This window comes from Galendromus occidentalis, unplaced genomic scaffold (genome assembly GCF_000255335.2).
Source record: "Galendromus occidentalis unplaced genomic scaffold, Mocc_1.1 scf7180000076522, whole genome shotgun sequence".
NCBI lineage: Eukaryota > Metazoa > Arthropoda > Arachnida > Mesostigmata > Phytoseiidae > Galendromus > Galendromus occidentalis.
The window spans coordinates 1-20,078 of NW_003804511.1; the positions used below are offsets into that span (position 1 = coordinate 1).

At 51.7% G+C, this 20,078-nt stretch overlaps 3 protein-coding genes across 3 annotated transcripts; 1 reads left to right on the top strand and 2 right to left on the bottom strand.

Annotated features, from left to right (window-relative positions):
- Window positions 1-58: 58 nt before the first annotated feature.
- On the bottom strand, window positions 59-1,618 carry LOC100897672 (axin-1-like; the record flags this gene model as incomplete). The annotated part of the gene is made up of 4 exons (XM_029113277.1): window positions 1,568-1,618; window positions 1,292-1,458; window positions 366-1,184; window positions 59-236 (listed from the first exon to the last, which is right to left on the bottom strand). Coding segments are annotated over exons 1-4 (1,215 nt in total), but the record flags the coding sequence as incomplete, so codon positions are not given.
- Window positions 1,619-10,860: 9,242 nt separating this feature from the next.
- Window positions 10,861-12,972, top strand: LOC100897817 (deoxynucleotidyltransferase terminal-interacting protein 1). Its single transcript, XM_029113279.1, has 6 exons — window positions 10,861-10,948; window positions 11,028-11,353; window positions 11,455-11,802; window positions 11,967-12,332; window positions 12,464-12,617; window positions 12,755-12,972. The coding sequence occupies exons 1-6, from the start codon at window positions 10,861-10,863 to the stop codon at window positions 12,970-12,972; spliced, it is 1,500 nt and encodes a 499-aa protein (XP_028969112.1).
- A 707-nt stretch (window positions 12,973-13,679) lies between these two features.
- LOC100906394 (uncharacterized) lies at window positions 13,680-18,583 on the bottom strand. Its single transcript, XM_003739392.2, has 6 exons — window positions 18,333-18,583; window positions 16,416-16,562; window positions 16,144-16,284; window positions 14,870-15,056; window positions 14,576-14,705; window positions 13,680-14,261 (listed from the first exon to the last, which is right to left on the bottom strand). The coding sequence occupies exons 2-6, from the start codon at window positions 16,537-16,539 to the stop codon at window positions 14,028-14,030; spliced, it is 816 nt and encodes a 271-aa protein (XP_003739440.1). The 5' UTR covers window positions 16,540-16,562; window positions 18,333-18,583; the 3' UTR covers window positions 13,680-14,027.
- Between the last annotated feature and the right edge of the window lie 1,495 nt (window positions 18,584-20,078).

Genomic DNA, 20,078 nt, shown 5'->3' on the forward strand with positions numbered 1-20,078 from the left:
TGATTCGAGATCGGATTCGAATTATTCCAAGGGGCAAATTAATCTGGGGGAAACTCACCACGTCGTCTTCCGTAGACTCCCCGATGACCTTCTGTAGTTTTTCACAAAGTATACGGTGAAACTCCCTGGGGTTATCACTCGGTAGTTCTCGTAACAAGTTCTCGCCGTTCCGATCGATCAAAAACTGTGTCCTCTGTATCGTGTGCGGAAGCGGGTCACGGCCATTGATGGTTTTCCTGCAATTAGTACAAACGCATTGAGTCACGACGCTCCATAGACCGCCGGCGAGTCCCTTCGAGCCTCACTCGGTCCCCTACTAGGCAGTGGCGAATTCGAGACGAGGGGAACATCGAACGATCACTGACCTTTGAGTTTTTCGTCGGTCGATCTCGTTGGAGTGCCGTCTGTGATGATCGATGCGTTTGCCATCGTTGTCGAGATCAGTGTAGTTTCCAGAAGACAAGCTCTGCATATCCGAGTGGTAGGCCGACGGCGGCACGAAGTACGAGTTATTCACGTGATACGGATTCGGCGGCGGACGGAAGCCAGGCTGGCCGATATTCTCGATATACTTCAGTCCAATCTGACTCTGTCGCTTCTGAAGTTGAATCATTTTGCTCTGAGGTGGTCTCGGGGGCGGCGCACCCGCGTGCGACGCTTTTCTCTGGCCCGACGACCGAGACGGTAGGAGGGTCGAGTTCTCCAGCTCATCATCCTCGTCGAGAGTGGGCATCTGACTCGCGAAGAAACTGTCGTTGTTGTTGTCGTCGTTCGCCACATCGCCGCTCGGAGCATTGCTGTTGGCACGTTTATGCGTTATCGGAGGTGGTGAGTCTTCGTCAGAATCGAGATTCACCGGAGACTTGCTAGATTCAAAATCTTCGTTGTGGTCATTATCCGTCGGCGGTGTGGAGTCGGCACCCTCCCCGCAAGCCATCACACGCTGAACGTGCTCGATATAGATGTCCGATTGAATAAATCTGACGAAGGTTGTTTTTGTCATGTTTTCCTCAACTTGTTGAACGGCTTCGTCGTAGAGCTCAGGTCCGATGTCGCCCGCTTCGAGTCGCTCTCTGATGGTCGCCTTGACATCGTCGGACACAGCGCTGACTATGCCGCTCTTCAAACAACTTCTGTAGATCGCCCAGGCGGAGCGATCCCTCTTTTCGGACTTGAGATTTAAACTGGTAAGGAAAGGCGTTCTCAATTTACTTCCCCTTCCTTCGGTCTGATGATACAATCCCATTCGTAGTCATGAGGCTTGAAACTTCTGTCGGGAAGCTGCCCTTACCGGAGACCGCGACAAACGTAAATGAAGCACAATTCCGACTTATCACACTCCTCCTCTTGAAGAAATCTCTCGAAGAGGGCGCATCCCGTCTCGTCGTTGAGTAACGTCTGGACGTCCCTGGCCCACAGATGGCATTGTAATTGCGGGCTCTCCTCGTCGCCATTTTGCTGAAAAGCGCGGAGTTTTGATGATTCGGATTGGTCTAAAGGTCAGGCGAGAAGACGAGTCTAAAAACTTCCACGGGAAAATGCCACGCTGCTGCACAGCCCCACCCACCTCCTGCCGTGAATGCTGTGCCCGTGGCGGGGGATCCTTCGGCCGAGACATCTATGAGGGCTGTTATTGAGTTCCTCGAAGTTCACTATTAAATTAAAAAATACACGCACCCAACTCCGGATTCCCCCCCTTATTTTGCATGAAGATCCTAATACATGGAGCCCGCGCGCTGGAGATGAACCTGGAAAGAATCATTTTTGATAGAAAACCTCAACCAACGGTGCACAGAAAACATCGATGGCAACCTCAGGGATCCGAACGCGAGTCAATACAAACGATGAATGAACGCGCGGATACGCCTTTAAAATGTAGGAGGAAAAGGAATGCTCGATGGAAACTCCCGCGCTCACCGGGAGCCGTGATCCAGAGACTGCATGGATTCCGAATGGAAACTGAATCAGAGGACAGCGCGGTTTGTAGGGGGGATTCTACTGATTGGCGGTGCTCTCCTACGCAAAGGGAGAGGTATGGCGGGGCGGGACTTTCCGAATCGACTTGCTCGAGAATAATTACGGCAGCAGTCGCTATCGAGTTTGCTCTTGACTTCCCCGGGCTCGTCCGCTCCCTAATTGAGCGGGTCGACTGAAAATCCAAATTGCCTCTCAAGCGGTCTGAGGGAAAGCGCTATAAGCTTCAGCGACGGTCATGAACACTCAATGATCCAGGAAGCGCCCGGGACTATTGTTTTAAGCGGGGAAACTTCGCCGTGATCAGGAGCTTCTCCGAGAAGACCCGGTGGTATTCATACGGTTTCTAGGCGCATGAAGTTGCGGACCCCGCGTCGCTCGCTGACTCCCGCAAAATCGTGCTCTCGAAGCCGCAACATCCGATAGCGCTCTCGGATGCTGCATGAGATTCCTGAAAATTCGATCTGGCGATCGATGACAACGATGAGAAGGGATAGAACCATCGTCTATCGCTCCGCTCAGTCGGCGACCCAGACTCAGCGACCCACCTGTGGCTCCCTCGTTGGATGGTTCCGAGCTCCGCCACACTGAGTCAAAAGACCGAATGACAGGTCGTCCAACTTCTACTGCCATGATGGAAGGACCGACGACGAACTCACCAGGTTCTTCAAATTATCCTCGATAATTAGGAGAAGTAGGAGAAAACTGCGCTGCCATCCCAGAGCGAGCGATTGGTATCGCCTTGTTTAGGTTCGGCACGAGTCTTCTTCCGAGAGACATAGGTCAGATGGGCTTCCAGGGGGAAAAAGGCTTGTTGCCTCCGAATCACCCCGGATGGGGGGCATCTACCAACCGTCTCGGGTGGCGTTCCGCTGAGTTTCGCTATTGGCTGCGAGATGCCGCTCCGGGAAGGAATGTTTTCGTCCGGTACCATTCAGTATCGAAGCACATCTCGGATGCCGTGAGCCGCAAGAGCCTATCTGATTATGGGTAGCTCGCGACGCTTGGCGTCGAATGTCAATATCTTAGTGTCGGGAGCACACCAAGGGCCGACTTAGGGCCGAAGTGCTACGGAGATTTGAAATTCGAACCAATAGAATTCTCGATGTCCGCTCGTTTGATGTGAGGATGCAGACCGCTCAGGGACCGTCACGACTGCCCCACATCCATTTAATCCTCTACTAGGTCTGGAAACTTTCTTCAGCCTTTCGGATGCTCGAGAAACGAGCGGTGAGTGAGGAATTTTCACTTTGGCCGCCGAGAGTCGGCATGCTGAAGACGGACGCTCCAGTGACGAATTCGGCGAAGTCGCGCACATGGCAAACTTACCTCCTACCGATGTGCGGCTTAAGAGTAGGACTCACCGGGACAACTTGCCGACCTGCACACGCTGACCGATTCCAACGAGAGCCCTCGAAAAGGCGACAGAAAATACATAGAGACTTCTATGTATACTTGGCGAGATCTAGCGGATAGCGGAGCAGCCATCAGTCATTGTCATTAGTGAGTGAGTGTATAGCATGGCGGCTTTTGACGCGCCAGTTCGAATCTCCGTTAGGTCTCAATGGGACCGCTCCCTCCTCTCCACTTCAGCTACTGCTATTCGCTTTCCACATTCTTTCGGAGACGCGGATTGGCCGCGGGTTCCGTTTCGTGGTCGTCGGGATCGGTCGCCGTTCGATGGATACTCGGTCGGTCAACTCAAACGAGGGCCATCGGCGAGGCGGCAGATTCGTCAAAGGAGGCGCTCCGAGTTTCACTGGAACCCGAGCACTGCTCGACTCCCCAATGATGCGCTCCCGAGTCGCGAGCTTTCCTCGTCGTCGAGTAATCGCTGATGGACACGGTCTGGAAGATCCGGTGGGAGCGAAGGGAGTCCCTCGACGCGATTTCTTGATTCCCTCGTTACTCGCGGCAAACAGACGGGATCGCTGTAGCTCCCATGCGCCTGTCGACTCGGCCGCCGGATCTCGCGCGCTTCCACACAGTGGAATGGTCAGGCGCTTCAATTCCCCGATTCTCGGGAAGTCGCACTGACCTGACAGGAGGGCACCTCAAAGACAGGGAGATATTGAAATAGACCGGGATATACATCTTCTCGAAATCTACAACATCAAACGCAAAGTCCGTTCCCCGTGAGGATAGATTTTCGTTAGAACTAAGAACGCGATTTCGGAGCGATTTTTCGCAGCGGAGGATTCAGTAAGCACTCCGAGGACTACAGCATGGGGAGTCAAGCTGGGAAACTCCCCAGATGATCCGGATAGAGAATTTCGACTGCGAGCGCTCTTTTGCGTTGGGGCATCGAAAAAAGCGCCCTCCTACCGGTCTAACGTAACATGTGAGAATATTCTATTCGGCCATCCGAGCGCGCGCCCCCGGCTCGCAGTACAGTCTCTGAAAAATATCCCCACTCCATGCGGCTGATAAATTCCTGCTCGTCCGGTGTACTTCGAATAGACTTGAGCACCCTTTCAGAACTGAAATCAGCCCGGTACCCGATGCCCCGCATCTGGACCTGCGGGCGATGATTCCTCGAGGCGATGGCTCACCCATCACGGTGTCCATCACGGTTACCAACGACCATGGCGGAGACTCGCTCGACGTTCGTTTCTCGAGGGGGCAACGCCAGCCTTGTTCTCAGATATTCCCTGTGATTCTACGGAGGCGATACAAGCGACATCCGACGGATATTTTTCAGTCGGAGACACTGACGAGGATCGTACGAGGCTCCCTCGCAGTGTCCGGCGAAGAGGTACATAATCCGTCCGAGGACATCCGAGTGAGACCGATACCCTCGTAGAGTCGTAGGCGGAAAGACCGAGGACCAGTGGGCTCGATCCTCGATCGATTGCACATCCGATGCTACGCATCATCCTTTAGGAGAGCCTATTCTCCCGACGATGAGCATCGCAGATGTAAAATTCCAGGATCGACTCGAAATTCGCCCCCTTCGCTCTCGAAACGGGGTTCTGGGCATGTCTGGGCTACCACAGACGCTCATTTTATGGCCCAAGCGCTGGGAGGATGGGTCCACCGACGAGCACAGCCAGCATACGAATGATGCCAATGTGCTATACGAATGATGAACACAGGACTCCGCGACGGTATCCAATGGAGTCCAGAGCGGATTATTCTCCGACCGTCGATCACGAGCATTCCGAACACTCGAGAGCGAAGGGTGAAACTCGAGAATCTGCTGATTGATGTTTGATTTCGGCTGATTGCGGAGTCTGGCCGATAAAAAAGCTTCTCTTGATGAATCGCGATCGACGAGTCCGCCTTGACGAACGAGATGAGCGGAAGACCTTCATCGTGGAGGCGTGGCGAATCGTAGAGCTAGTCGGCGCATGAGTTTAGCGCATTCAGAATAGATTTCCAACGCCCGCAATATTTTATCTCATTTTTGAAAAAGGTCCGACAGCCGATCAGGTGAGGCTTCCAGATGTCAGATAAGACTCCCTTTTCGCGATGGGATGGATTCCAGTGCAGATCTCCTCGAATCTCGATCAGCGGATATTCGACGCGGATAAGCCGCTCTGCCTGTCCGTGTCGGAGCTCCGGGTGTGTTCCGGCACGAGTTTTCAGAATCCCGCATCTACAGGTCTCTGCCGCGTTTCGAGCGACGATAGTCGGACACGTAATACCAGATTCTTATTCGGATCATTCCCTGAGCTCGAATGACGAAAAAAGATATAACTCGTTGCTCCAGCAGGTGAATAATCCAATCGTCATACGTTGTTCTCAGATCCATGAATATCGACACAAAGAGTTTGGTCTGCTTTTGTCGATGACGCCGTGAGATACCGAAGGAGACGAACATCGCTTCAGAGCTAAATTATGGGGAGCCGCAGGGCTTCCAAGGGGCTCCTTGTAAAGTGGGTGCTTCGCAAGCAAAAACCACCACCACTAATGAGCGGTTGGGTCGCGCTGCGGGATAAACTCTTGGAAGTACAAAGAGGCCAATTTGCGACGCTCCCGACCCGCGGATCGATAGAGCGGCTCCGGCCCTCGCATCCCCACCCGGTCCTCTCGGTTGTGGAAAGATGGGCCTGCCGTATGCCGGCTGCTGGTATTCCACTGAGCTGGGAACTAGGCTGCTTAATCATTCGCGGAGCGCGTCAGGGGCCAGCTCTGACATTGGTTCGTGGAGCAAATGGTGCTGCCAGGCTTCAGTCCCCAGGGAGAGTCTTCCAATCTGGCCCCAAGTTCGCCTCTAAGGAAGGTCCTCATGGATAACTTAACCTATACACCGCATCGTTCATCCGAGTTTTCGACGGGTGCTGCCAGATATCAATTAATGCTCGCACAAGCGAAGGATCGAGAGACATTCACCCTTTGAGAGGCATCGCGATGGTGTCTACATGCAGAGGCTTTTTCGATCCATATCATAGGTATGGACCCCGAATGGCTCCAATACGATGAAGAACGACTCGGCCAGACAGCGAGAGATAACGCCACACTCTCCCGAACAAACGACATACCTGTCTGGGATCCCGGAAGGAAGCCGAAGGTGTCGACTTGCCTGAACATGGCATACGATCGCAACGAGTCGAGAGGCAACATTTTCTTCGAGCACGCATTCTCGTCGTGGAAGACGAGCATTCGATTCTGGTGTCTCATGTTACGTTTCAGAGCCGAAGCTCAACTTGCTCGGCAACGCGTTCTCAACAAAGAGAAAGCGACTCCGGCAAGAAGAAAATTCAATGAAGTCGACGCCTCGGAAATGATCTCGGTGAGGTCAAGCCTCATACAGCTAACACAGAAAACCCTGTTCGCGGAAGAATACGCGAATGTGGAAAAACGAGCGTCCTCTATCAATACACACCAATCTCCGTTCCAGAGGGTTTCATCCGATGCAAAACAAGACTAGAACGATCACGCGACCCGACGGAAGATGAAGAATACCCGAGATTGCTTCCCGCAGACGCAAACTCGAATCTGTCATCACTAATCGTAAAAGACCTTCACGACCATAGATGCTTCCACTCACGCGGCGTCGATGATGTAGGATGATGTGGTTAAAAAGAAGGACTCACCCCAGGATCCGTGGTAGTTCCCCGAACCACCACGCCGCCGTACCAGATTCACGCCGCGCACAAATTCACGCCGCATCCAGATGCGCGCCACGCTTTTGTCTTATTCCGCGCCATTATTCCACTCCGTGATCGAATGCTTGCTGCGCTCGAATTCATACCGCGCTCAATTGCGACGTCACCGAATTTGCCGCTGCAAGAGTGAGAATGACCGTTTCGGAAGGGGTTAAAGCGATCGAAATGAATATTCATCACGGTGAAAAAAGTTTGATTCCGGTTCGGGTATCGAGAGATAAACACGAACTATAGTCCTTCATAAAGATTTCGACTTTATTCAGTCATTTGCTCCATCCGCCTCTGACTCCGTTTCGCCTCCAGACGGCAAAAATAGATTTTCCAGGTTCGCTGCCGGACGAGGAATGGTGTCGAGATATCTCGCATACGAGAGGTAGAAAACTGCAGCAGCAACATGCGAACAACAGCCCACCGTCCTGTTGCCATTTGGACATTCGCACCAATACTCCGCGATTCCGTCGATACTGTTCTCGCTTGGATGGTAAAGGATGTAAATCCTGTAGGTTTTGCGATTTACGTGGCGGGACCTTACTTGGAGCTGAACGACGTTCGGCGCCTGCCTGACGAATTTCATCTCGATGTTACCGTCGCCGTCCATCATTTCCGCCAGGTAGGACCGTGCGAGGTTGATTTGGTATGGTCCAGAAACAAACAGGAGAAGCTGACTTTCAGTCAGCTTCGGGAAGTCGGTCAGGTCCTGGGCGGAAATCCTCTGAAGGAGGGTCCGACGTCGATTCCATCCTTCGTTCTCAACCCGCGACCCGAGAGTGTTCGGCAGGTTCATACGATGTTCCATGTGGTCAATGACGACCTCGCTCGGTTCGCCCTCTCCCCACGATCGGGGTCCGTAAGCATTCTCCAGATATCCGATGATTCCGCACAGAGATTTAACCTTGGTTAGGAGCTTGTTATCAAGGCTATGGTGCAGGAGCTTGTACCTCTGCGCGACCCGTCCATAGACTGCCTCGACGATCCACCGCACCTTCGTAACCAGACGGGATTTGTTGGCTTCGTCGCAGGGTAGTTGCTTCCTCTTACCCTTCATTGCCGGCATAACCGTTCGGAAACCCATTTCCTCCATATTCTTGACAGTATCTCGGAATCGGCGGTCGACGACGAGGACATTGCCCTCAGTCAGCAGGGACAGCAAATCCTTATTCTTCTTTCGCACGTTGCTGCTTCGGTTTTCTATCTCTCTCATGCGAGACATCTCGACACCATTTCTCGTCCGGCAGCGAACCTGGAAAATCTATTTTTGCCGTCTGGAGGCGAAACGGAGTCAGAGGCGGATGGAGCTAATGACTGAATAAAGTCGAAGTCTTTATGAAGGACTATAGTTCGTGTTTATCTCTCGATACCCGATGAGTCCTAATGAGTGTCACCCTGAATCGCGACATCCGTGTGCTTCCTCAATGGGATTGGGTGAAAACTCTGAGGATGGACGTTTTCTCCTGTCCCTGAGGCCGAATCGGGTGACCAGGGGGTGCAATCGAAAGCTCTCGGCTTCAGCTTTCAGAATCCGGGCTCGAAAACGGGCTCCTAGCGCTAGTTTAGGAGTAATCGGGCGAAAAAGGGGCGAAACGGGAAAACTCCGGAAAAAACGGATTTTGGCCGGGGAAAATAATATTTTTTTTCAACAAAAAGTGACACTTCGATTTTCCTGATATGATTTCTAATGGATGGGGGACACTTGGGACGTTTATCTGACAAAGTATCAAAGTGGCGTCTCGTGTGGAAGTATGAAAGCGAAGCTTCCGAAAACTTGTTTTCTCTTTTTTGAAGCCTTAGGAACGGCCATATAGGTCGATATTAGTATCAAATGAAAGCTCTCGTCGAGAGCTTTCAATCGCGCTATCGCACGACTCTGTAGCTATAGCCGTTCTCGAGATAGAAGGGGTTGAAGAAAAAACTTCTTTGGGCGTTTACGGGGACCACGAGGTGCGATCGGATCCGGGACCATGCGGAAAATGTTCCTCTCGAAATTACCTTCAAAATGAGACCCCACATGATCAGATCGGCTTCGGAGGGCAGAATTTGCATAGGTTTTGCCCAGACCCTTTGATCGACTAGGCTACTCTCCACTCCACAACGGTAGGCAAGCCTCCGTCGGAATCTCCCACAGATCGACTAGAAGAGTTTCGTGTCTTTCGCCAATCTCGGGTTCCAGACGGGTGAGCAGTGGCTTTTGGAAACACGTAGGAATTGAACAGTCTGAGGTATAGGTCGATGTCATTTGCAACAAATGCGCCTAGGATGAAATTCGTCTATCTGGCAGCCTTCCGACTATGTTCACTGTAGTTGAAATCGGGGGTTGTGATCACTTCGAGGTCGCGTACGCGCGTCGTCGTATCAAGCTTCTTTCATTGATGAAATACGTTCGCCGCTTATTCCCTCTCCCACAGTGCATCACAACGCATTTTTCAACGGAGAGTTGGAGTACCAGGGATTCTGTCCGCCCTCCGCGCATCGTTTATGGCCCGCTGGAGATGCTCTCCCTCTTCTTCGTTGTTAACTCTACTAACTAATGGTTTGCTTTCACGAGATTTCTGCGCGAATGACTATGAAGACCGAGAGCCCAATGTACAATCAGGTCTTCATCCTGCTCAATTAGCCATCCCGTGAAACCCGACGGATACATTTTACATACATACATACAGCGACGGTCGTCGAAGGTACTGATCGAGCCGCCAAGGAAGGCTGAACGGCGAACACACAGGGATGGATAAGGCTCAGTGTCGGATGATGTTTTCAACGGCATCCGTTCCATCGTCTCGGGCTCCAGTCAATCGAAGGATCGTGGCAGAAGATCCGGACTGCACAAAGAAGCCTCGGAATCCCGTAAGCAGCCCGGGAGGTGATACCATCCTCTATTCGAGAACCCTACGCTCCCATCCGATACTCCCTGTACGCTTTATGAGAGGCAATTCGAAAATAGATGCAGCGGTTCCCTCGAATAGACATCGGGTATGTGCTTCCACACTACCGTCTTCATTGAGATAGGAACCGTCAATGCCCTACCTATCCTGTGCTGGTGTATCGGCCCCAAGTCCTCAGCGTCAGTGAGAGCCCCCGCCATCTATCGAGTGCTCAGCGCCTCTGTCACGGAAGCGTACGCCGAGAAGACTGCCGATTCTCATGTCCCTTCGCTAAGCTGAATCAATCGACGCTGTTTGGCCATATCGACGGCCCAGAGCTCCGGGATTCGCTGAGGGGCGACGAAGGTGGGCGCGCTCGCGAGCTTCGAGGTCCGTCCGTCGCTGGCGCTGATGTCGAGTGTTTCTTTACCCTCCGTGCTCTCGAGCGAACTCTTTCCATCGTTTACGATGTCAACAACGAACGGTAATACCTCTGTTTCGAATCCGAGGTGAATACTTCATCGGGAGACGCAGGGGCTCGAACCTGAGTTCATCCTAGTTCCGAAGGGATCACAAGCGCTGGAAAAAGAGAGCTCAGGTGACTCTGTCGTCGAGAGACTTCACCCGATTCTCAGAAGGGAAAACTGCTCCTTCGCGTGCGCCGAAGTTTCCGCGAAACTTTCGTGAGTGGGTCCTTCCGGATGGTCCCCGAGAAGTTGAGATAGTCCGGCTCCGCCGCGAACGATGGAGCTTGTGCGGTCTCTTCTGCTTCCTTCTCAGTCAGGGAGCCGGTGCTTCGGAGTGCACCCTGTCTGAGTGGGAAGCATCTTCCGAGCTCAGTATGTTTCCCGCTAATCACACCGATCCGGATATTCCCCAATCGGATTGAACCTATACCCGGGAGCTCGATGACTGCAACGATGTTACACAACGCACCAGTAATCCCCGAAATCAGGATATACTCCCCGTCGGACAACGGCGAAAGAGAATCATCTGGAGATGAGCAGGGTGAGCGTTATATTCAACGAATTCTCGATTCCCCAGCACGGTCTCGAGTTTTGATCTTCCACGAAAGCTCTTCTTGGAGGATGTCGGATTTTTTTTGACAATTCTGCCGTTTATGCAGGACGGCCGTCGGAAAACGGCCGCGAGGAGAGTTTCACGACGCCGGATGTTACCTCGCAACATATTGTGAATGGAGTTTGTTACTTCGATTTCGAGCCGTCGAAAGCAGTTCCTTGGCAGGGGAACTTCAACATGCGCTCCCAGAATCTCCAGGCGACGACAGGATACCAGAAGGGAACTTCGATCTCGATGCACAAAGCAAGGGCGGGCTGCGTGACGTCAACCACCCGAAGTCTGGAGCTCTTGAGGGAGTACGTCCAGCCTCTCGTGAACAATGAGATCCGGCAGGTAAATCGAAGTCAGATATCTGTCACGGTCTAAGCCGGTCCTCGAGCTCGCACCACAGAAAGTGATCCGGAGAACCTGAGCGGGAAACTTGCCACTTTCAGATAATGGATAAGTATCTGGCCGACTACTTCAAACCGGGCATGGAAAATATACGAATGAATAATGGCGAAAACTCCATATCGGAACAGCACCTCCAAGCCGTGTGTAGACAGATGCTCGAGCACGCGAAGAAAATATTCGTAGTGTCACCTCAAAATCGGAGCGATCGGGCACTGAGTCCGCTGTCCGACCAGGAGTCCGGAAGGGCGAGTCCCTTGCTCGGGAGCGATCTGCCAAAAAGACATCATCACAATTCCAGAAGGAATCGTAACTCGCCAAATAGAACCTGTCCGTCGGACTCCGAGAGCGACGCCAGTCAAGCCCATACACTATATGTACCAAAGAAAAAAGTGAGCATCATCTCCGTTTTTCCTTGATGGATTCCGGAGTTCACTTCAATGTCCATTCTTTATTGGATGACTGGAATGATCATGCTGACCCCAATCTTCGTGAGGATAATCGTTCCCGGAGAGCAGAGCCTCCTGATCCTGACGATGAATTCGTGTATTTCCAGTTAAACAAGACGAAAACTTGGTCCTGCGGATCCGGACGCTCCACTCCTGCATCTCGTTCTTCTTGCAAATCCTCCGAAGCCGTGAAGCGGGAAGGACCTCGTTGGGATCCGGCGCGAATCACCGAGGAAACGCTTTTTGTGATGGGTGCCAAAGCCAACAAGGCTTTGGGTTTGGGTGCTCAACGGGGTCGTCTCTACATGAAACACCAGGATGTCTTCCGATATTGCGGAGACGCCGAAGATAAGCTTTGGCTATACGAACAAGGACTCATGCCGTCCGCCGGTGGCAGGGCGTTCTTGCTCTTATTAGAAGACATTCAACATCTCGCCAACTCCGAGGAATATAGAGATGCACCTGGAGTTGAGGTCAGCGTCACTTTCTTCGCAAAGTGCGCTTTCTGCGCTCTCCCCTTTCGAGTAGAAGGATCGTCGAATCCTGGGCGGAGCTCGGCACTCGCGATTTCTGGAACATCTAACCATTGAGTTTTCGATTTCAGGTCGACGATCTCGCTAGTTTCAAGGTTCCCGAGTTCATGGTCAACAAAATGCGCTCAAGTATGCTGTCTCTCCGCACAGATATTCCGAATGAAGGTGGTAAGAAGCGTAAACATAAGAGTCCGGCTTCGGAAAGGTCCCACACGAGCTCTGTGAATCAAGGTACGATCAGACTCTTTACGCCTCCGATTATATAATCGGTATGGAATAGTAATTATTATTCCATACCGATTCCGATGCTATTCAAAATCCCGCCCCCCGCTCCAGGGATGAATTGAATCAGTGGAGGAAACTCGATTCCCTATCAGGTGACCTTCAAAAAGGATCCCCGTGTGCGTCCCCGCTGACCGCCGAAGAAGAAGTTCTCCCAGACGAGGAACCCGTCGATCTTCATGGGAGTTTAGCCCCGCGCGCTGATGCTTCTCATGACGATGAAGATGTGCGAGATGAACCAATGCTCACCGAGGAGCCGGTAGAAGAGCAGGAAATAGCCTTCATTGTGGATATCTGAAAGGATCGTCATCGGCATTCAGGTAGATCGAATCGCCCATGGTTGAGTCGTCGAGCCCAATATTCGTGAACAACACTCTCACGGAAAGTTCGTGAATCGTAGGCTCGGTGGATTTTACGGTCTAAACCTAGTGATGGACACCTCTATATTACTCACCTTGATTGTCCCGCTCAAAACTCGACGTCAATCACACCCGGCGATGGAGGGGGTGGACCCAATCCCAGTATGAAAGCCCGCGAGGTCCTTTCATAGGAAAAACTCGAAAATGTCTCTGCTCTTCCCCCGAGCTCGGAACAGATGAAACTGAGCATTAGTGATACAAATGTGGTTCCGTTGAGGATTTTTCCGCTCTCTCCAAGTACCCATCTGCGAATATTATGAATTATAATCCCTCTGTGTAATCCTGTATACATATACGGACCTAAACCGTGAGGCTGGCGGTTGATGAATACGTCTGCTCCAATTTCTCGTCGACTCTATGCGCACGGCATCCTCGCTTCTCTCCGCCGATCTTTTGTATATTTATGCCTTCATTACGCTCGGGATGATTCCATGTACAAATGCGATTCTTCCTGCGTTCAGCTGTGTATCAGGATATACCCGTGGAGTTTTTCTCCCTAATGCCCAACTTGATGAAATGTGACTGGATTTGATAAAAAATACAAACTATATACTCACGATGAAATAAAGAATTTCCCTCCATTAGAACACCTTCCGTTCGTTTATTGTCTTGTGCTTTAGCACGCCAAGGCCCACGAGCGTGAGTTTCATGCAGTGCGCAAAAGACGATCACAGTCGCCTTGTCTGAATCACCCATTGAAATGACACTTCCTCTTGTTTCACTTTTCCGATATTTACATTTTGTGGGTTGTCCCTGCGTCGATGCGGAATTGAGGGAAATTATCGTACAGGATCTCGAGGAGGGAACGCTTCGACATACGAATCAGTTGACTTCTAGTCGACTGTATCGAAGCGCAGCTGGTATTATTCGTTTGGCATTTGGGAGTCGATCACGGTACCTATCAGAAATTCTAAATTCCAATCCTTGATGGCTTTCAACAACAAGCGACCGCGCGGATCCTTGAGAACTCGGAGTCCTGTGAGTTCCAGACTTCCTTCTTGACATCGTAAACTTCAATGACTTCTTTCCCGGACGATGCAGCCTTCTCCACGAAACTAATGAAGAAACCGTCCACGAACAGAACCTTGTCGGTGGTTTGATTCGTCACACCATGGGTCCGATCGGCACGTTTGACCCACGTCTTGGTCCGACAGTTGAGCTCGTAGAACTTGAAAAGCAAGAATTTGAGTGAACGCTGGTCCGATCTTGGAGCACGTCGCTATCGAGCCTCTTTCTTACGCCGCGCCGTTTTCTCTGTGTCGCTCAGAGCAGAGGGCAGCGACTTCCCATTCGGGAGTTTCTAAATCCAGAAACTGGGCCCGTAGAATTTTGGACTTCTCGGCGCTCCCGGCAACGTCCCGCGGCGACAGATTCAACTCGGTCTCCGTCTCCGACGAAGCGATCAGGGGAGTCGGTCGGAGCTTCTCCGAGATGCTTTTGCTGCAGCGCGCCGTTCACCTTGGAAATAGTCGATGGTCTCACCTGTTTGGTATTTTGTGCGGATACGCTCCCCGTAGCGAAGATGCGATCACCGCATTGATAAACTGCCATCACGTCACCCGGACAGTTGAGATCTCTTCTGTCGAAGGTATTGAGGTCGACTTCCAGAACCCTAGGGAAACGACGGGTCTTCGTTGAATTCAAAGCGCTACCGTCAGAGCTCGTGGTTTGGAAAGTCGGAATAGTTCCAATCACACACTGGCATTACCGATTACGTTCTCTACACGAGGAACCTCTTTTCATTCCCTTCATTGAGGAAGCTGAATGACTACGTACCTGGATATCGCCTCGTTCTGTTTGTACACGACCAGACACAGAGTCTTCGAGTCTACATTAGAGTTCCCGATACTGAAGAGTTTCTCATCCTCATCTTGGAATTTAATGCAGAGAGGCTCAAATTTTCGGTCCTTGACATTGTACTGATGGATCTGCCGCCGTCCATTCAACGCGGCGAACAAAGTTTCTGTAAGGATAACTTTGTGAAATTTTCTGACTACCGCTGCACTCCTATCAGAACGGTGTTCCGTTTGTCCGCATTTCAATATTTTCGACTTGAGGAGAAACCACGGAGTTGTGTGCGGCAGGTCCAAGAGAGGCATCGAGAGAGTCGGAGCTCGGAGCATCCCAGAGGATCGAATACCTCTCACGGAAATCCTGCGGTTTCCTGGGAGCTCAAGTTCTTGCTATCTCCCGAGTCAACGAGATTTTCGCGGGTTCATAGATGAAATGGATTCAGAAGCGGCAAGCCGTCGTCGGCTCCTGAGCGGAATGGTCCGACAGAGTAGCTCACATAGAACTCTCAAACGATTTCTGACCATTTACGCAACGCGTCGTGGTCACTGACAGAAAAGTGAGTGACGCTTGCCTCGACTAACTCCCACGCCGGGCGGAAACCCCGACCAAAATCAGCCGCCCGCGGAGGAATGATCCGACGAAGGAAGTCGACGATCCAGACTTGCCGGATAACCGTACATCGAAGCCTAATCATGCGAATCCGATGTTGGCGGATTAAACAAGCAACGATTTTCATTATTTCATAATCAACGACTTTCTCCGTTGCATAGTGCGGTTCTGACGACCGACGACGTTCGAAGGGTGAGCGCCGAGACGTTCGCTCCCGCCGGCGACGTGCCCCCAGGTGGTTTACAGCCGCTCTTCCGTTGCTTAACCCAGCGCTCGTCCCATGGCCCCGGTGGTGACAACAGACGCTTCGGAAGCGTTGGACGATGATAACAGATCACAACAGCGCTTACGGCAGCCATTGACCGTCGGGGGATACTACTTCCGATCGATGATAACCGGATTATGACAACAAGATCACGAATGAGAATGAAAGAAAATGGTCAAACCGAATTTGATATGTACATCGACTCGCGGAGACTACCGGTTGACGGATCGGTCAGCGTAGCATCGTTGGGATTCGTAGTCTCCGAGTGCCGACAGAGACCCGATAAGTCGCTAGTCAGAAACCAGAGCCCGGCAGAGCCTCTGATGGGGGAATCTAGGTCCTCATTTTCGGAAACGGACAGCGCAAGACATCGACTACTCACTTCCACAGCATCCAATGAGGGGTTTGATCGTTCCACCTTCGTAGATCTTGACGATTTTCTTTTTCGAACAAAGGAAGATGTCAGATCCACACACGATCACGATCTTCCTCGGACTGAGGGCCGCGATCGCGGAGATTTCTCCTGGAACAGAGCCTTCAAAGTTCAAACATCTAGATTTTTTCTCGATCGACACCGATCGCGCGGGAGGACGGAATGCCTACTGGAAAGGAATGCTGGTTTCCTAGGCTCCGAGCTACGATGTCAAAGCTTACCCTTAGGAAGGATTATGTCATCTGCCGGAGAGTACGAAAGATCTCCTCGAAGTCGTAGAAGTGAGTCTCCGGAAAGAACAAATCCCAGATGCTGTACTTTACGGAAACAGGATAAGAGCCCCATCTCGCGGCAAACTGCCAGTACACCTGTAATTGAACACTAGAATCAGAAGGCTCCAACGCTCAGGGACGGTCTATGAGAAGATCCGTGGGCGGGATTCGGAAGCCCTAAGCGGATTTCTACTTCTACCTATGCGAGCTGAGTTATTCCTTCGAAGCGCCGAAAGAAAAAAGTTCCGTCATGCTTCTCATTTTGCGCATCAATGAAGCGACGAATCGCTACCGCTCCAAGCACCATATTGGCACGAGATCTAAGCGTCGCGAATGAGCCGAACCGCCGAAAAAAATCCGATCGATCGTGATCTGGAGCGGTCTTAGAGTCCTCGGAATTTTCCTTGTTGATCCACAATCAAATGCATCGCGGCCGGAAGTTCTCGAGTCTCGGTCGATCTCAGCCATGCCGTAGCCAAACCTGCGACTTACGGATCGAACTCTCTGTCCGGACGAAATCGAGATGGTTTACCCTAATCTTCTGCGAAATTTGATCTATCGAGCGAGCCAACAGATACGATCAGATCCGGAATATCGCGTTCCGACTCAGAACTTCAAAGAACCACGTAAGCGACGCCAATTCGTTCCTCCCGGAAATTCCCAAACCGTTCATTCGAAGTTTGGACGCTAAACAATCATCGCATCGGATGAATGCCTAACACTAGGGCTCGTGACACTTTCCGATGACAGCCCTCGTCGATGATGGAAAGCGCCGAGACTTTCCCCGGAGAGCCAGAAAAACAGTGATGAATAGATGGAGTTCAAGTATCGGGCGGTCAGATCCTAAAATAAAAGTTTTGAGAAAAGTCGGGACCCATTCGACCATTTGCTGAAGTTTATTTTTGTCACATCCGGAGGAAAGTTCCGGCTTTCAGACACAGCTCCGGAAACACAACCTTAGTCACCGAGGAGGGCAAACGTCGAATTTTATATCTCTTGCCTGGCCGGATCGGGAGAAGTTCAAGTTGGTCTTCTAGCGTTCTACAATGACGTGAACTGCGAGAACGAGAATCCACTTGTCCCGTTTACAACTCCGTCACCACACAACAATCGACTCCTCCTGTCAGCGGTGACGAACGCGTCGAAAGTGCTAGGAGGGAATATATACGAGAGAATCCTGGATAGCAATTTATTATCCAATGAAACCGTTTTCTACGGCAAAGAGAGCTCTTGTAGTTCCTCCTGTCGCTGGACAGCTTGACAAAGTGTTGCTACGGGAAAATACTCGCAGAAAATAAAGACAGACTTCCACACTTGAGCAATTCGGGCCCGAGACGAAACACGCAGAATAAAAACTTTTTCGACGTCCTCTACGGTTCTGAGTGAGGAGCGTGACCAAGCAGGCCATCTGTTGTTCTCGAGTGAGTTCGAGCACGTTCACTCATAGGCGATATCAGAAGGGGAACGATACTCGGGAAGCTCTGACTAAGCAAATAGTTCGCAGAGCGAATGTCTCATTTGGGCAAATTTTTGCGTAAATTCAAATTAGATTCGGAGCTCAGATTGGACGATTGCTGACTCTCTGCGGAGGAGGCAGACTTTCACTGCCCTGAGACGTCCAATTTTTTTCGGGTTCTTCGTCGAAGCCACACGAGAGTCGGGAAGCGAAACCCAAGACAAGATCGTGGACGATACTGCGGGAGATGGCCCCGCTCGCATCGACGTCGTCAGAAAATTTCGCCATTTATATATTTTATTCAACGGTTTTTTTGGGCGTCGTCTATGCACGAGAATCTCGCTTGCTAGCTGCCAACATCCGCCAAAGCCCAGCAGCGAGCTACAACTAAGCTACGGTAAAACTCTCACCGCGTGGAAACTCGCCGCAGTTCACGCGATCCCAGAACTGGGGCTTCGTCTCCGATAACTGTACGAGCGAAGCACCGTCGTACGGCGGTGGATGGCGCCAAAATCGAATGCTCCAATAGAGCGTCCCGCGGTCAGGCTAAACCAAGTTGTTCACAACTTACGCTTCGATCGTCTGGCCAGCTGCTTCAGCTATCTGCTAGTCGGCTCGTCTGTGAAGTTCGGGGCCGCCATTTTGGATGGGCCCAGCGTTCCCCATACCCCCCCTGGAGTGAGCGAAAGGTTCGAGCCGACACAGAGTTTCGAAGCTGACTACACCGCCAAAGAGCCACGGCTGGAGCCGAGGGTCGGAGCTCCAAACCTCCGCAGAGGACACAACGCACGGATCCCGAGCTCAACGGGACTGGATTCGCTCAGATTGGCCACGGGAAACTTCGTAAAGGAAACTTAGAGACCTTGAAGTTCGCTTCCCAGATGTAATCTTCCGAGGATTGGAAGCAGCTGAGCCGAGCTCGCCGACGGAAATCACTCACTTTGTCGGGAACTGACGACGTCCTCTTCTACGTAGGAGGCTGACGGACTTCGAGCACTACACAAACACAAGGTTCGATCGAGTAGTCAGGGGTGACAGCCGACCAGTCCACCATTGCAACGATGAAAGAGCGAGTGCAGTCAGCTGCTATGGCTCCGAAGCGGCGAGGGAAATACGCGACGAGCCCTGCCCACCACAACGAGACGCATGCTGGATGATGCTGCCGGCGACGATCACAACAAGAGCCGGAGAGAGAAACGAACCTGGGCGGCAGCATGAGTTTTCTTTTCTCGATACGCGGAAACATCGCGCGTTAATGAGGGTTTGTTTGCATGACGGATCCGGGAAATGAGGCGCTTCACATCCGATATAACACTCCGACATCGACAAACTGCCTCGTAAGGGCTCCGTTCCTATCTGAACTTTTCCCTTCACTTCGCGCGATGTCTGCGGTCGACTCGGTAGTACCGCACCGTTCGGGCTAAACTCTTGGTTTACGACCCACTTCGACCCCTTGGAACGACGAATCGGCACAAAGGCAGCAAGGCCTGGGAAACTCGTTCGTGCTCTCTGGTAGGAGAACTCCGCAAATCAAACCCGAGTGAAAACCGGGGGCTCCAGGCACATCCGATACAGATAATGTCCTCGATACTCTCTCCGAGAGTCGTCTTAATCATCCAAGTCATTAACGCCAGAAATGCCAAGCCTACGACAGTTCGATGCAGAAAAAAAACCTCTCGTCAGATTCGACATCCTTGAATGATTCGACACGGACATCAAAAACGGTTCCAACAATCACGTTTCTACAGACTCGACGACGGGTCGCGCCATTCCAATTTGATTGAGTTTCCGAACCCCTCGGAGTCGGGTGGTCATCTCCGACCGCTCATATTCGACCGATGACCCGTTTCATGAGAATGGTGCGGCTTTCATTCCCCCTGAGCCGGAAATATTTGCTGACAGACGCACTTCGGTTCGAGATGGGTGCCGGAGTATTACCTTGAATTGGGATCCTACTCTCGAAGTCCCTCAGACGGAGTTCTTGAATACCTATTCGGCGAATTCGGGGTCCTCCTCGTTACTTTGCTACCTCCGGAGCTTGAATGACTTCCCCGAGAGCGCGTCGATACTTTTGAAAACCGAGATCCGAAATGAAGGCGAAGAACGGTCCAGTTTGGCACCTTAGTGGGAATTCTCCCATCTTCCCAAGAGAGAAC